Source organism: Fusarium vanettenii (genome assembly GCF_000151355.1).
Source record: "Fusarium vanettenii 77-13-4 chromosome 2 genomic scaffold NECHAsca_18_chr2_1_0, whole genome shotgun sequence".
NCBI lineage: Eukaryota > Fungi > Ascomycota > Sordariomycetes > Hypocreales > Nectriaceae > Fusarium > Fusarium vanettenii.
Window position 1 is genome coordinate 1,088,485 of NW_003315867.1, and position 15,033 is coordinate 1,103,517.

Below are 15,033 nucleotides of genomic sequence, written 5' to 3' on the forward strand. Positions count from 1 at the left end.
ATTACCATGAGAAATACGCTCAATTCGGCTCGCCCGAGTCTGCAATATCGATCTAGTATCCGTAACAATATCCAACGTCTTGTGTGTTGCTTCCAACTAAGGAATGGTGGCCATCTTTGCCCTTGTTTTCACCCCTTAACGAACCAGTTCTAATTCCAAACCCTTATCTACGCAGTCTGAGAGTTTTCAACCTTTCTCTCGTCAGATGACTCTGCAGTCATCTCGGCCTCAGTCACATTCTTTTCGCTTAAGCCCGTCGCCATCTGGGGGAAGAAAAGTCCTGGGTGGAAAGCGGTTAGGAGGAAGCCTGTGATCAAGACTAGGGAGCTGTCGAGGACGAGGAAACTGGGCTCGTCTTGCATGATGTGGTTGCCCCATCCGCCAGCCATCTCGGCGATTCTGTAACGAACGGGTTAGTTGGTGTTGACATGAAAGAGAGGGTAAGGGGAACTGACCGGTAGATGCAACGGGTGAGGATAGAACAGTAAGCTCCAACGACAGCAAACGTGAAGCGTCGAAACTTGGTATCTGTCCAAACCCTCAAGGCCGCGGGATCAACCTCGGAGCTGTGGATGTACTTTCTCACCCTGAGGTAGTAATCGGTGCCCATTACACCAAAACCCAACAAGACGATAACCTGAAGAACGACACCAGCGATGATGGTTCGGTTACCACTCTCAGCAACACCAGGCTGGTCCCTCTTTGCGGCTGCCGCAACACCGCCGCCGATGGCCTGGATGATGAGACATGACAGGTCGGCGGGGAGGAAGACGCGTGGGTACCAACGAGGGTGGAAGCGTGAGAGGGAGGGGTTGAGTGCGAGGGCGACGTGCTTGAGGGTGAGGTAGATGGCGGCGCAGATGAAGGTTGGCGCGATGATGATACAGCAGATCTGGAGCTGGAAGGCGGCAGAATTCCAGGGGTTGGGGTTCATGAGGGCTCGACCGATGTAGCCTAGGTGAAAGTGTTAGAGAGGGCAAGATATCGTCGAGTGTTGTTGGTCTTACCTAGTGTCTCGAGGAGTAAGCCTACTCCAAGAGTGGCAGCATACGTCCAAGTCTTTTTCCACACGCCCAGTCCTACACTCGAGATACACAGGATGCCAAAGGCGAGGGCAAAGAAGATGCTGGATCCCCTGTTGGGGACATAGCCAAGAACGGTGGCATCGACTGGACACAGGGCCGAGATTTCGGAACAGTCATCGAAGCTGGCTGGTCTTCGACGAGCCAGCTCATTAAGCACCGCGTCGAGCATGTTGCGATAGATTCGAAGAGTCTTGTTTCCTTTGTTGTTTTCGTCTCGGGTTTGTCGGATATTGGGGTGTTTTTTTCAACTCCGCTCAAGTTTTCGTCACAGTCGATAATCTCTTTTTGTCAAAAACAACAATTATAAAGAAGAGAAATAGAAAGATAAGATGTCGAGGAGAGAAGAAAGCACCGTAAGACGAGATTACTGCTGACCCGATTCGATTACACCACCACTCTCGTTCATCAAACCCGGCTACGGAAACTTGTTTAAGCACCGGGGCATCCAACGGATTTAAAGGATCAACCGGAGTTCGGGCACCCTTTTGTTACCAACGACCAGGGGATGCATAGAAGTAAACGTCACATCACGCTGACTTGCCTGGGGGCCTCGAGTCGGTTTAAAGTCATTCCTAGACGCTGATCCTGTCAAAGCTGACGGCATTCTCTGAAAGCGAGGGACCCAATAATAACCGCCCGGAAGGCCAGAGTTCCGGACACCACCTTCATCACAACCTCGCTTAGAGGTGTATTTCCTTTCTGGGTATCTCGTTCGAAAGGTCAGAAAAAGCTCCGAGGGAGAGCTAAGCTAGTTGATGAGCGGCGGCCGAACCCTGGTGGCGGCGCCACGGGAGCGGGCCAACCTGGTCCGCATGGAAGCAGGGATTCGGAGAGATTTAGATTGCCGAGTCTTGAGTTTGCTTGTTTCATCTTTTTTTGAATCAGATTTTTTGAGATGCGTGTAGAGAGAGGCTGAGAGTGGTAGTTGTCTAGGCTGAGTTTTTCGAGGCTGTTATGATATTGATTGAGGAATTGTAGTGGGTTTTTAGCTGGGACGGCCTTGGTCATTCTCCTTTTGAGCTGGCGATAGGGTCGTTCTCACATGTTTTCAAGTGAGGCAAGACAAAGCCCCCAAAGTGCATATCTGATTGCCCAACGAGTCGACGTAGACGGGCAAACTGACGGGCCAACGTCTTCTCCGTCTCAAGCCACTTAGGTGGTTACCCCAGACGTCAGCCACAGGCATTCCACAACATGGCACTCGTGGCGATTCGTGCATACAGACGTAGGTTCAAGCAACCAACTTGATGAAAACAAGCTTTAGACAATGAGATACCTGCTTTCTTGTTCACGTACTCTACAGTTGTGATATTGCTGGGGTATCTTTTAGTTCGGGTCTGCAAGCGTGACGTACTTGTAACTCGCCATGAGGAAATGCGAAATCACTTGCCGAGCTTCCTGTGATTAACGATGGAGCAGCCGACAGATAGCTTCCGTCTCGAAATTTCACTTGATGGGTTATTACTCAAGGTTCGCTGCTCATTTGTTTGAGACTGTCCACCTATTGAGGTCGTAAACGCTTGTCGCGGACTGGCTTTTTATAAGAAATTACATGGGAACAACAATGTTCGACAGCTTGTGTTTGGCTTGGTGTGTAGAAAGAGAGCAAACTGGCTGCGGGGGAGGATGGTTTATTCAACGGTCCTGTTCCAGGAGACAATCATGCATGGACTGCGTGGAGTAATGCCCGTCGTTTCCGGCCTGCTGCTGCTTTAAAAGTTGTATTGCGTTTCTTACTAAACCACGCTGAGATTGACTCGGTGTACTACTTGTTAGCCAACCACCTTGGCAGGGCCGTTTGACCAGGATTGGCTTGGAGGCTGGCTGATACCTAGACGGCCGATAGCATTCACTCTTGAGCTTTCACATGTGGGGTCGATTTAAGTCAACATGGTACGAATGAATGAATGTGATGGCTTCATGTTACACAAATAGAGTACGCTCTCTAAGGCCCCGTGACTGACGAGTCCAGATGTCACCGTGCTGCAGACAAGCACACTGATCCCTCAGCTATAAAGTCTTGTATTCACATATCGTTTTACGCGAGTCTGACGTATCTATATACCTACCCAATTCTACTCCTCCTTGCCGCCCAGATATCTGTAAACGACAGAAAAGTCCCGTCCCTGACACCTCTCTTCCTTCTCAGCAGCCTCATACACCGCAAAAGCCGGCTTGGCCAGCTCCATCCTCGCGCCAGCCTCCTCAGCCGCCACAATGGCGAGTCTAAGGTCCTTCTTCATGAGTCCGATTCCGAAGCCGCCGCGGTAGTCACGGTTCGCTGGTGCAGTCTCGACGACGCCCGCAACGGGGTTGTTGACCTCGCTTGGCCAGCACTTGCCCGTGCTCACGTTGATGACACCCGCCAGCTTCTTGGGATCCAGACCCCATTGCATTCCCAGGTTCATGGCCTCGGCGGTGGCGATGTTGTTGAGGGCTAGGAGGTAGTTGTTGGCGAGCTTGGCGGAGAGACCGGCACCCTGCTCACCGCAGTGGAGAACCTTTTTACCCATGAGGAGCAGAACGGGCTCCAATCGAGGAACAAGAGATGGGGGAGATCCAAGCATAAAGGTAAGAGTTCCGGCAGTAGCTCCTACGACACCACCAGACATGGGGGCATCAACAAATGTGCCTTGACCAGCAGATGAGACGGTCTTGGCAACTTGACGAGAAGTCGAAGGGTCGATGGTTGAGCAGTCAATAAAAACACGGTCTTTCTTGGGGAGAGAGTCTGTAATTATAGACTTGTAGACACCCTGGACATGCTGAGGTTCGGGGAGGACGGTGATGACAGTATCCTGAACATGTTAGTAGCTGAAGTGGATCACGACGACTAACAAGACTCACAGCATCTTTCGAGGCATCAAACGCGCTGGCAGCCAGCTCAACCGCCGCACCAGTTGAAGCCGCCTTCATCTCCGTCTCAAGGCCCTTCATGGACTCGGGGTTGATGTCAAAGATGGACACCTTGTCCGAGGGCTTTAACTTGGATTGCAGGTTCTTGGCCATTTGGTAACCCTATATTACTCTAGTTAGGACCCTTGTAAAGTAGAAGTGAAGGTTAATGTACCATCTGTCCAAGACCGACAAAGGCATAGTTATCCAGTCGTCGTGCTGAACTAGCAAAACCTCGTCGAAGCACGAGGCTTCCAAGTCGTGTTGAAGGTCTCATAATGTGTACAAGGGTATATAACGAAGAGTTACAACAGCAGAGAAGTTACACAAGAGATCAAGTTTTCAAGCTAAAGAGGGAAGCACAAGATATATGGAAGCAAGAGCTCTCTCAATTGCTGAGAAGACGTGTGGGGGAGAGTGGTTACCCGAAAGAGAGCCGGCCATTGCCGCACATAGCCAGAGAGGTACCGAGTTAGATTCACGAACGCGGGAGTTGGAGATGATGGAGAGATTGAATCGTGCGGGGAAACACGCGGGGGATCAAGTGCGCTAAAACATGGAGCCGGAGTCGCTAGAATTCTGTTGGTTCTAGGGGACTTTTCACTATGACCCAGCAACCGTGGACACCTCAGATCGGATTCGACTGATGGACGCTACTCGGCATCGGCTATTCAACACCGAAGGCATCAGGGACATATCTTTTGTGTGTTATTTTTTATTAGTGTTTTTCTTCATATCCTTATATAGGTAGATAGTCCGATCAGAGTCATTACAAAACGCCTCTTCTCCAGCCCCTCTCTCCTCCACGGGCATCCATCCATCAACTTCAACACGTTCATCCACCAGCCGCCTTCCCCTCACCTCAATCTCTTCTCCAGAAGTGAACCGGTTCAAAATAGAAACCTGAATTCGCCAGCCTATCTAGTGCTTGCGGTTTCCAGGGGTCAAAGGGGGTATGTGCAAAGGGAAAAGATTTTGGGTAATAAAGTAATAAGAAAAAAAAGAGCATAGTGTTGTGGTATAATGGGAGAGGTCAAGGTTAAAAAAAAAGGACATTGATAGGTAGGTAGGACGTCGACGAGTCTGTTACTCTGTAACATCTCGTCCTGACAAGGGGTAATGGGTAGTGATCCGTGAACAAGACACAAATGACACGAGAAAAAGACAAACAACCAAAGACAAGAACCGCGCCGATCCAACCGCCCGTCCCATATTGCAGCCATGGTCGTAGTGGAACCGCCCGAATCCCTGGCTTGGGTCAAAGATTTGGGTTCCGAAGACATGACATTCGTAGCTTAGATAAAGTTCATGAGCCAAGGGACAATGGCGCTGCCGACTTGTTAGCAATGGTTCATCTAAAAATTCAGAGGCGCAAATGTCTTACCCAACCGCAACGGTGGCACCCAGTCCAAGCAGTGCTCGGTTCTTGACCTTTTCTTTCCGTAGCTCAGCCTCTGTCTTGACCTTCTTTGCCCTGGGCTGTTCCTCTTCTCGAGTCTCTTCGGTCTTGTCGGCGGCATCCTTGTCGCCTACTGAGATATCGGCGGCCTTTCGCTTGCTCTTCTTAGCAGAAGGAGGTGCCTCCTCTGTCTCGGGCGCCTCTTCTTGTGCCTCTTCACCCTCTGTTTCGGGCTTGGCCTGTTGCTCCTCCTCCTTGTTCTTCTGAACCATCTCCTTGGCAGCCTCCATCATCTGAGCAATCTCCTCAGCGCTTGGCGGCTCGCCAGCAGTGGGCAGAGGAAGTTCGACCTCGGTCACGGTGTGCTTGGTCTCAATTCCGTCCGCATCGGTTGACACCTCCTCCTCGACGTGAACCTTGACCTTGGGCTCCTCCTCCTTGGGCTCTAGAACGATAGCGGGCTCAAACTCGGTCGACTGCATGACAATGTCCTCCTGCTTGGTCTCCTTGGTCTCGCCATTGACGAGATCCGTCTTCTCGGTGATGGTCTCAACGGCCTCGACCTTGGTGCGGAGGCTTCGCTTTCGGGGCGATGCAGCTGCGCGCCTCGTGGTCTTGGTGGGGCTGGCTGAGCGGCGAGACCGAGTAGTTCGAGGAATCACGGTTGGAGTAGGAGGAGCCAGTGTAGGCTGTGACAACTTGACCGGGTCAAACTTGGGGGGCGCCGTAATGTTCTTGGGCGGCGAGTCCGCGGTGCTGGTGACGGAAATCTTGGCGGGATCGAGCAGGGCGCGGATCCAAGGGGTAATCTGATACTCATCGGCGAGGGCGAGAGCCTGCTCCGGGGGGATCCAGATGTTTCCGGCCGTCTCTTCGGGGCTCGTAGTCGCCAGAGACTTGATAAACTTGCGCTCGGCTTCCTCGTCGGCTGCTTCGGCGTATGGGAAGGTGGCCTTGAACATGCCGGTGGCTGAGACGTAACCGTCGAAGCTGCGGCGCATCAGGAAGTAGCTGTTGGGGCTCGACTTGAAGATGCCCGAGACGATGCCCTTGGGCAGAGGAGCCCGCAGATGGGCGTAGTCGAAGACGCCAAGAGACTGCTCAGCCTCACCGGTGCCGACCATCTTAGGTGTCAGCTTGGTCTGTCCGAGGCGTCGGCGCGCGACCAGATCCGTATCTACAAAACATGGGTGAGCCTGCAAAGTCGCGACATCGAAGCAGGTGGGTGGTCTATACAATCCGGGATATCCTCCATCATGAGAGGGTTGTGCTTCGTAGGAAGCATGCGCTCGGCGTTGGGGGCCATCTTGTCCAATTGCTTCTCGATCGCGATCGATCCGTGTTACCTCTGGGCCGACAAAATGAATCCAAATCGCGGGACTCGACGTGGTTTATCGGCGCGCAAGGGAGAGTAAGATGAATGAACGAGCCCGCGAAGCTGGAGATGGCGCGTCAGATGGTGAAGGTGAAGAGAGTTGGGCGCAGAATTGCTCGCAATTCGGGCGACGGGCCGGGGGAGAGTTTGGCCTTTTTCGACGTACCGTGTCAACGCAGGGCTTCAATTCATTCAGTAAAAAGTAACCCTTGAAGAGCATACAATCGCGCTTCAGGCGAAAGATTCTGGGAGGTAAAAGACCAGCGGTAACGGTGCTTTGGGCCGGAAATAGAGAGGGAGCGAAGAATGAAGAAGATGAAGCAGATGAGGGTGAAAAAGGATCGCGACAGGCTCGACGAGGGAAGAGCTGAGACGGGAATCCAGACGCGCAAATTACATGCTGGATAGCGTAGAGGGTTTTAGCGGGCGGCCCTGTTGGGCGGGTTCGGCGGCCCAGGTACGTACCGAGAGCCCGAAGGGGACTAGCTCCGTGTGTAGGAGTGGGGTGCTGCGAGATATAGTGGTACTTGCAGTGCCGCACAGTTCACACGCAGCATCAAGTCTCCTGTTAATGGTGCGGCCAAATTACCCCCATCAACACGCCAAACTTGATGGACACCTGACTTGACATTACCCGATGGGTTCCAGTGCCATCTGGTTAGTGTGTACGTACCTCCTTTCTTGTGCAGGGTCATTTTCACAACAAAAGGAGCCACCATTTATTGGCCTTTATTGTTCGATGGGCGCTAGACGGCGTTAAATAATTCTATTCCCAGCTCGCCTCTTTCCCCCTCGTTTCCATGGATGCCATGCTCGATTCCGTTGGCGCGCACGTGGGGGACTGGCCGATGGGTTGCGCTGTTGGATGGATGATGGATGTGTCTGCCGCCCCTAGCAACCACACTCACCCTACCTAGCGACAACGCCAACGCCAGCGCCGATCCAGGTCAGAAGTGAACCACCCCCAAACAAGTCCCCGGTCCCCCTGGCGTTCGCTGCGCCCGGCGCGCCAGCAGGCGACTGCTCGCCCAGAAGAACGCGGGGAAATGGCATGGGTTTGGGCTTTGGCGGCGCCATGTCACAGAGGACTCGTCATGGAAGCGAGATGCCGAAACATGTCCAGAGACAGACGTCCACTGGCAAGTCATTGACAGAGCCGAGAAACGGGTGCGACTCGTTGCCAATGGTCTCATTCCGTCTGCTGAGCCCGGCGACAAATGGGCTGCTTACAGCTCTACTGCTGCCGAGGTCGACGAATGGCGGCGTAACAAGTCACTTATCGCGCGTCTGGCATCGCATGCCGCCGTGCCTGTTTGGGCTGTCGCAGCACTGATCCGATGTTCCAAGAGGTCTAGAAGGGGTCGGGTCCAAAGGGATTGCCGGCTCGGGACGAACAGAATGGATGGGCCGCTCTTCAGCGATCTTCTTCGCTGGCTTTCTCCCCACGAGATCTCAACCCCAGACCACGCTTCTTTTCCTGACAGACCGTCTTCACATGGAGTTCCCTGCGAGACATTCTATATGTGCTAGATGCTATCGTCTCTATATCGCTGAGGTCTCCGATTTGTCGAGGTGCATTCGCATAGCGGCGAGGGGCGAGTCAATGCATGAGCATCCATTCGTCCTGTCATGCGCCCACTGCTGAGCTGCTGCGGTACGCGGGGAAAGCACGCAGTGGCAATTGAGTGCGTTACTTGATGTAGGTGAGCGGGGATTGACAGAGGCATTCTTAAGCCAGGAATGAGAGGATTGTGGTGATGTTAACATTGCCAAACAAGGTTTAATGATGTTGGTCGAAATACGATACGTGGTTGAAGCAATTCGAATTGCCTGTAGAAAGACGAAAAAAAGTGTGTCCAACTCCTCCTCCTCAACTAGCAGTGCTGCAACGGACTATCCTGGCCTACCTGGGCTATCTCGATGCTGCAATCCATGTCTCAGTTGCAGTTACAGGCACCCAGCTTCCCGTCTGCTCACACAACCCAGAGGCTCAAAGCCACAGCCGCCATAACCCCTCTGAAAACAAGCCTCACCTCATCCTCCAGGCTCTCCTTCACCAGCCCAACCCCTGACCAGCACATCTCCATACCAACTGCAGCCATTGGCGACTCGTCCGTATTCAAACGCATCAAGCCCAATCAACATTCGCGAGTCAGCCTCCTGAAACCCCACCAGACGACGAGGATACCTAGGTAGCGACCGCCAAAAGCAAGAGCCCACCCTAGCACGCACCTACAGCAGAGGAACACCGCCTAGACAGCCCCTCCATCGTCACCGCAACAAGCAAGCAACCTACCAAAGCCCCTCCAAGGACCAAGGACCAAGCTCACCTCTCCCCTGCTTCAACGAGTAAGCTTCTTCTCTTTTCTTCTCCCCCTCCTCCTCTCCTCTTTCTTTTTTCTCTACCCCAACCTTCACTTCTTCTCTCTACTATATCTTGAGCAGCCATTCACAGCTGCTGTAGCCATCTCTCTTCGACCTCAACCTCTCGGTGCTCTCCGCTCTTCTCCTATCCCCCGCCTTCCTCCAGCCTCGCCCCGCTCGCCCACCATGGCTTCTCACGATGATGATACCATGCCCGAGGAGACTCAGGGCTACAAGCTCTCTCAGCCCAAGCAGAGTCTGGCTGAGTACCAGCAGATGGGTAGGTGCAGCAGCTCCCCGTACCCCCCGCCGACTTCCGTCCCGGCCTATCGTCAAGCCTCTGCAGCACATGCTTCTGTCCCATGTGGCACCGCCTTGCAAGCTCGCACCAACATGACATGATGATTTGATGCATCTGTGCTATGTGTAGCTCTCTGGCTCAAGCCGAGCTATGTCAGAGCGCATGAGCTGTGCTTCATTCTTGGATTATCTTGTCTGGCTCAGCTTCCCCTCGGCGCAACACAAAGCACCCTGCTTACCGCTTCTCCCACGCCACCCCTCCAAACCCCGAGACTACTCAATGCTAACATTCTTTCTCTCAAGATGCTGGCGATGAGTCCCTGCAGCGATACAAGGAGTCTCTCGGTCTCGGTGGTGGCACCGACATCTCTGACCCCAACGACCCCCGAGTCTGCATCATCCTGTCCCTGACCATGGACTCTCCCGGCCGCGACCCCGTCACCATTGACCTCTCTACTCCCGGCAGCGAGAACACCCTCAAGGACAAGCCCTTCACAATCAAGGAGGGAGCCAAGTTTACCATGAGCGCCAAGTTCAAGGTCCAGCACGAGATCCTCAGCGGTCTTCACTACGTTCAGGTCGTTAAGCGAAAGGGTATCCGGGTCTCCAAGGACTCTGAGATGATTGTGCGTTTTCCTGGCAGCTTCTGAGCTAAGCAGCATGCTGACACACTGTACAGGGCAGCTACGCTCCCAACACTGACCGACAGACCACCTACGAGAAGCGATGTAAGTCTGACATGGTTACTGCTTATATCCAGCCATTGACACCGCCACAGTCCAGGAGGAGGAGGCCCCCAGCGGCATGCTCGCCCGCGGCCACTACAACGCCGTCTCGAGCTTCGTGGATGACGACAAGAAGAAGCATCTCGAGTTCGAGTGGAGCTTCGACATTGCCAAGGACTGGTAGACCTGTAAAGGGTACCAAGGCACGACCTAACAGGTTTGGGTCGTGTATCCCTAGGAATCGCACATAAACAAATACCACAAGCCATGAGATAATGAGATACCTGAACATTGGATAAGGACGCAACACACACAAAAACCCACATAAAAAGAGAAAATCGAGGATCGGAGCCGGGGATGGGGATGGGTGGATGCTTTGTTTCTATCATCTAGCTCGTCGCAGACGAGGCAATACTTCAACCTCACTTCCGAGTCTCAAGACTCCAAGGAGGGAAAAAATCCGATATGCATCAAGCTCTATTTGCTATGCAACAACTCTATCTACCGCTCGGGTCCGTCAATATGCCTACTTAAAGGATCTGGTATCACATCGTTGTAAAATGTCATCAAGCCCAAGCTGGTGTGGCTTCAGGCGGTGTGTTGTATATGTATGTATGGGTTGCTCAGAGGAAATAGTCTGGCAAGGCATTACCGTCGGCAGACTTTTCGTTCCCGGGCTGCAGCTCCTTATGCATGTCATTCTCGGGGGCGGCTGCAAAGACGTTGAAGAAACGTTCCCCTGTATCGCTAACCTCGAGAACGCTGGCCATGTTGCCGCAGCGGTAGCAGTAGTTGGGAGCGCTCCAGACCGTGCTGAGCCGGTCGTCGTAGAGCACCTGGAAACCCTCTTGGCAGAGCTGGTGGGCCCTGAGAATGTGCGACATGTTGTTGACGGCCAGGAACTTCTTAACCACCTGGGCTCCAAACGTGTAGCCAGCACCTCGCGGGGAGAGGGAGAACTCGTCGCGCTCGGGGTCGGGATCGGACCAGACGAGGTCGGCCATGGGGCCTTCGTGGGGGATCTCGCGGAAGCGATCTATGATTTTGATTTGGTCGATAGAATGGATAGAGGGGGAAAGGCCTAGACGTTGCATTAGAGCTGCTGCAGAGGAAACGCGGGCTTGAAACTGACCGCCGTGGACGCAGAATATTTGGTCGTTGATGACGACACTCAAAGTCAAAAAGTCAAACATGTCGGTAAAGTAGTGCCACACGTTGGCATTGCCATACTTGCGCGAGCACTCGGTGTAGAAGCCATATGACTGGGTGACGCCGCGCGACTCGTGGTTCCCGCGGATCAGATGCACGCGATTGGGGTATCGTAGTTTTAAACACACAAGCAGCGAGATGGTCTCTACGCTGAACATGCCGCGGTCGACATAGTCTCCTGTTCCCCGATGGTGGTTAGCCAGAGGTTTGTATCTCGTCCGCTGCGAGGGCGATTACCGAGGAAGAGGTAGTTTGTGTCGGGGCAGTAGCCGCCGATGCGAAAGATCTCGATCAGATCAAAGAACTGGCCGTGGATGTCGCCGACGACGGTGATGGGGGCGCGGACGTGGACGACATTGCTCTCGCGCATCAGGAGCTCCTTTGTCTTTGCGCAGATGGCCTCGATGACGGACTCGGCTAGGAGTTCCTTCTTGTACAGGCGCGAGATGCACTCGTCGAGGTCGACGGATGCTGTTGCGACCCGGGGATATCAGCCTGCGAGCTCTAGTGGCCCTTTCGATGGCGGGGGCGGGCGCTTACATGGTAGCCCAGGCATTGTGTGTAAGGTACGGTGCGTATGTGCGGGGAGGAGGAAAAGGCGACCGAGAGGTTCAGTTGGAGAAGATGGTCGTTGGTATCGAGGGGACTCGTGCGCCCGGAGTCATTAAGGCTGGCGGCGGCGGCTCCTGGCGGGGATGATGTCTGGAGGAGAGCTTGGTGGTTGTACCAACATGATCGATCGGGAGACGAAGCGGGACAAGTTCACATTGGGCGCGAGCGTTTCAAGGGAGGCGGTCGAGAGCGAGAGTGGCGTGAGGACACTAGAAGGAGTATCGCGACATGGTGAAGGGAGCGAGAGAAGCGATCATGTTGAAGGCACGGGCGAACGAGGTTTGCTTGTTAGGGCGGTGGGATGTTTAGCCTGGTGTCGTGTGAATTGCTTAGTCGTCGCTGATCACACAGCTCGGCGGGGAAAAATGCCCGGCCGAGCTCCCCCACACTTTGACACCACCATCGGCAGATGGCAGATGAGAGCTGGAACTTGCCGGTAGTTGACGGCGAGTCCAGTCTTTTATGGATGTAGCTTGCCTTTTGGACTGGCTGCTATGAAGTTGGGAGTAATACGGCTCGGAGTTTAAGGTAAGTAGGTGAGTAGTTCGTTTTGTCTATTCAACCTCCGATATCACAAGGGCAGTTTCGTAAGTAAAACACCACACTGTTTTTTTTTACATATTCTAGTGTCTTTTTAACCCGACCAACCATAGCTCCTCTATAGGCACGTTAAGAGTGTCTCTTTGCTTGCGCGGGGACTGCTAGAGCATCATCTAAGTCTCTATAAAAATAATATAGAAATAGGTTGATCTCTGATCTCAGTTTTAGTGAGCATAGGAAGAGACTCATCATAATTGGTCTAGATGTACGATCGGAGTTCTGTCTGCAACCTTGATCATCGTCTCGATGGCCCGTTATGATCCTATAATGTGTTGGCAATGTGTTGTTTGTTTTAGTTGAAGCTCGGCCCTTGATGAGTAAACTGAGCCAGAAGATCGCCTCAACGGCCCCCCACAGTCATGAAATACAAGCTACCTGTCACTGCGTCCACATTCTTAGGCGCACCAAGATACAAAAGATCTGTGCCGTCAGATCTCATCATGGCTTGTAGACGTTGTACTCCCTTGCCCGTTACAGCCTTGAGCTCGTTATTCGTCCACCCGGCGCTGCCAGTCTTCTCAAGAACCCAAGCACTACCACCAGAGACACAATAGTAGATGCGAACAGTTGTGCCGTCGTGAGTTATGCCGATAGCAGCGCTCGTGTTTTCGCCTGAAAAGACCAACTCACGAGCCCAAGGGTTCGTCGTGCCAAATGTCGCCCTCGCGCGGTTGATTTGCCATCCCTGATAGGACTTGGGAGCGAAACGGTATGCGATGTTGATATGGACCTCGCCAGCTGCGCCCTCATAGAGGGCAAGCTTTGCGCTCTGGAACGCGGGGACAGGTGTAGCACCGGTGTCTCCATCATAGGTCTCGCCAGATGTGAGGGGCTGGAAGACAATGTCCTTGGTCTCCTGAGTGATGGGCAAGGTGACGGTCGCTCCAGAGGCGGATCGATACTTATCCGACGAAGGCGTATAACGCACATAGCTTCCCTCATGGCGAACTCCAGAGGCAGGGAACTTGGCCCATTCCCACTGGAGATGAACATCGCCGTCGGAAGAGAACTGGATATCATCGGGGTACACCGAGTAGTCTGTTCTGTAGGCAAAGATGCTGATCCGCGCCCATTTCTTGGAAGAAGTCGTATACTTGTAAAAGTAGCCGCCTCGAGCTGAACCGTCATTGCTCGATTGTCCTCTGACAATCATCCAGAGGTTACCGTCAGCATCACGCTTCACCACGGGGTACGTGACCCGAAGGGTGTGGTCAGGCATCTCTGAGCTGCGATCCACGAGGGTCGCACTGTTAGCTGAGGAAGAACGAAAGTAGTTCCATGGCTCGTTGTGCATGCTCGTGAAGACGTGGACGTAACCGTCTCCGTCGACAGCAATGCTCGGGGTGTTGTGGCCGTTGTCGTCAAGGAACTCGGCGCACTCTCCACTCGAGGTCTTTAGACAATCCCGCGAGATTGCACCGTTATCTGAGCACGACGAACAACCATGACATTGTGGTTGGCTGTCGATCCCTCCAGAGGATTTCGCAGATAGGTTAGCCACTGGTAGCCGTTGAACTCGTCGAGGGGATTCCACCACGCCGATTGACTGTTCACATCGACTGCTGAAGAAATGGTGACGAGGGTGCCAGGGCTGATCGTGGCAGAGACAGTTGCCAGAAGGCAAGCAAAAGAGATGGAGGCCCTCATGTTGACAACCAGATCAAACCGAGACGCATAGGCAAGGAGGATGAGGTCAAACCTCGCTCATGACATCGTCTTGAGTGTTTATATACCTATCTCTTGTGACGCCTCGGCTATGTATGAATGCGGACCTCTCGGAGTTGAAGTAACATGATGATGGTCGTATGAATGGATACCAGGTGGGGTCAGATGCAGGAGTTTCATCACGGTGATAATTAACCTTGAAGGTGATGTGGATGCCAGGAAGCATAGATATCTCGAGATATCATATCATGCTTGGCTGAAGGACCAAGCTCGATCTCAGGTCCTTCCATGGTCAGTAACGGCAAAAAGCGCTGACAATCTATCAAGTTAAATCTGAAAGATTGAACGTTTTGAAACATGTGCAGCTTGTAGAAGCCTTCATTCAGACAAAGCTCCGGGGTCATGGCTGGCGGTGGTGGTCCGGATGGCGTGTCGAGAGCGGAACCCCGGACTGAAGCCCTATGCCTACGGGAGATCCGCCTCGACGGATAATTCCGGGTAAATTAAAGTGATAGGTGACAGGTGGGATATTTGTAGGCATATCGACCCAGGATGGGGGTCAAGTCAGTCTTGTTTCATAAGAGTTGCCTGCTTTGGTTGCGATGCTATATGTTGGACGGCGTCTGCCCTTATTGTCGAGTGTTTGTAAGGCGATGTCATATTGCCGCTCCATGTGGTAGTGAATCGTCAAAGATCTATTAGTAGAATATGCGAACTGGGCTGTGAGCGCAAACAGTCTCGAGCGAGGTTTGACTGCTATAATGTATACGTGCGCATCGGCTGGGTACCTAGAAAACGAACTCT

At 53.1% G+C, this 15,033-nt stretch overlaps 6 protein-coding genes across 6 annotated transcripts; 1 reads left to right on the top strand and 5 right to left on the bottom strand.

The window, feature by feature from the left end:
• Positions 1 to 3: 3 nt before the first annotated feature.
• NECHADRAFT_66202 (uncharacterized protein) lies at positions 4 to 1,403 on the bottom strand. The gene is made up of 3 exons (XM_003046407.1): positions 1,008 to 1,403; positions 456 to 954; positions 4 to 399 (listed from the first exon to the last, which is right to left on the bottom strand). Exons 1-3 carry the CDS (start codon positions 1,252 to 1,254, stop codon positions 168 to 170), a joined length of 978 nt encoding a protein of 325 aa, XP_003046453.1. The 5' UTR covers positions 1,255 to 1,403; the 3' UTR covers positions 4 to 167.
• A 1,757-nt stretch (positions 1,404 to 3,160) lies between these two features.
• NECHADRAFT_33071 (uncharacterized protein) lies at positions 3,161 to 4,257 on the bottom strand (the record flags this gene model as incomplete). The annotated part of the gene is made up of 3 exons (XM_003046408.1): positions 3,161 to 3,883; positions 3,933 to 4,103; positions 4,156 to 4,257. 3 exons carry the CDS (start codon positions 4,255 to 4,257, stop codon positions 3,161 to 3,163), a joined length of 996 nt encoding a protein of 331 aa, XP_003046454.1.
• Positions 4,258 to 5,275: 1,018 nt separating this feature from the next.
• NECHADRAFT_32232 (uncharacterized protein) lies at positions 5,276 to 6,685 on the bottom strand (the record flags this gene model as incomplete). The annotated part of the gene is made up of 3 exons (XM_003046409.1): positions 5,276 to 5,309; positions 5,365 to 6,556; positions 6,616 to 6,685. 3 exons carry the CDS (start codon positions 6,683 to 6,685, stop codon positions 5,276 to 5,278), a joined length of 1,296 nt encoding a protein of 431 aa, XP_003046455.1.
• Positions 6,686 to 9,174: 2,489 nt separating this feature from the next.
• Positions 9,175 to 10,642, top strand: NECHADRAFT_57971 (uncharacterized protein). Its single transcript, XM_003045844.1, has 4 exons — positions 9,175 to 9,398; positions 9,722 to 10,044; positions 10,098 to 10,146; positions 10,197 to 10,642. The coding sequence occupies exons 1-4, from the start codon at positions 9,305 to 9,307 to the stop codon at positions 10,325 to 10,327; spliced, it is 597 nt and encodes a 198-aa protein (XP_003045890.1). The 5' UTR covers positions 9,175 to 9,304; the 3' UTR covers positions 10,328 to 10,642.
• Positions 10,643 to 10,766: 124 nt separating this feature from the next.
• NECHADRAFT_90816 (uncharacterized protein) lies at positions 10,767 to 11,908 on the bottom strand (the record flags this gene model as incomplete). The annotated part of the gene is made up of 4 exons (XM_003046410.1): positions 10,767 to 11,224; positions 11,276 to 11,530; positions 11,590 to 11,823; positions 11,893 to 11,908. The coding sequence occupies 4 exons, from the start codon at positions 11,906 to 11,908 to the stop codon at positions 10,767 to 10,769; spliced, it is 963 nt and encodes a 320-aa protein (XP_003046456.1).
• Positions 11,909 to 12,904: 996 nt separating this feature from the next.
• Positions 12,905 to 14,211, bottom strand: NECHADRAFT_90817 (uncharacterized protein; the record flags this gene model as incomplete). The annotated part of the gene is made up of 2 exons (XM_003046411.1): positions 12,905 to 13,933; positions 13,966 to 14,211. 2 exons carry the CDS (start codon positions 14,209 to 14,211, stop codon positions 12,905 to 12,907), a joined length of 1,275 nt encoding a protein of 424 aa, XP_003046457.1.
• Between the last annotated feature and the right edge of the window lie 822 nt (positions 14,212 to 15,033).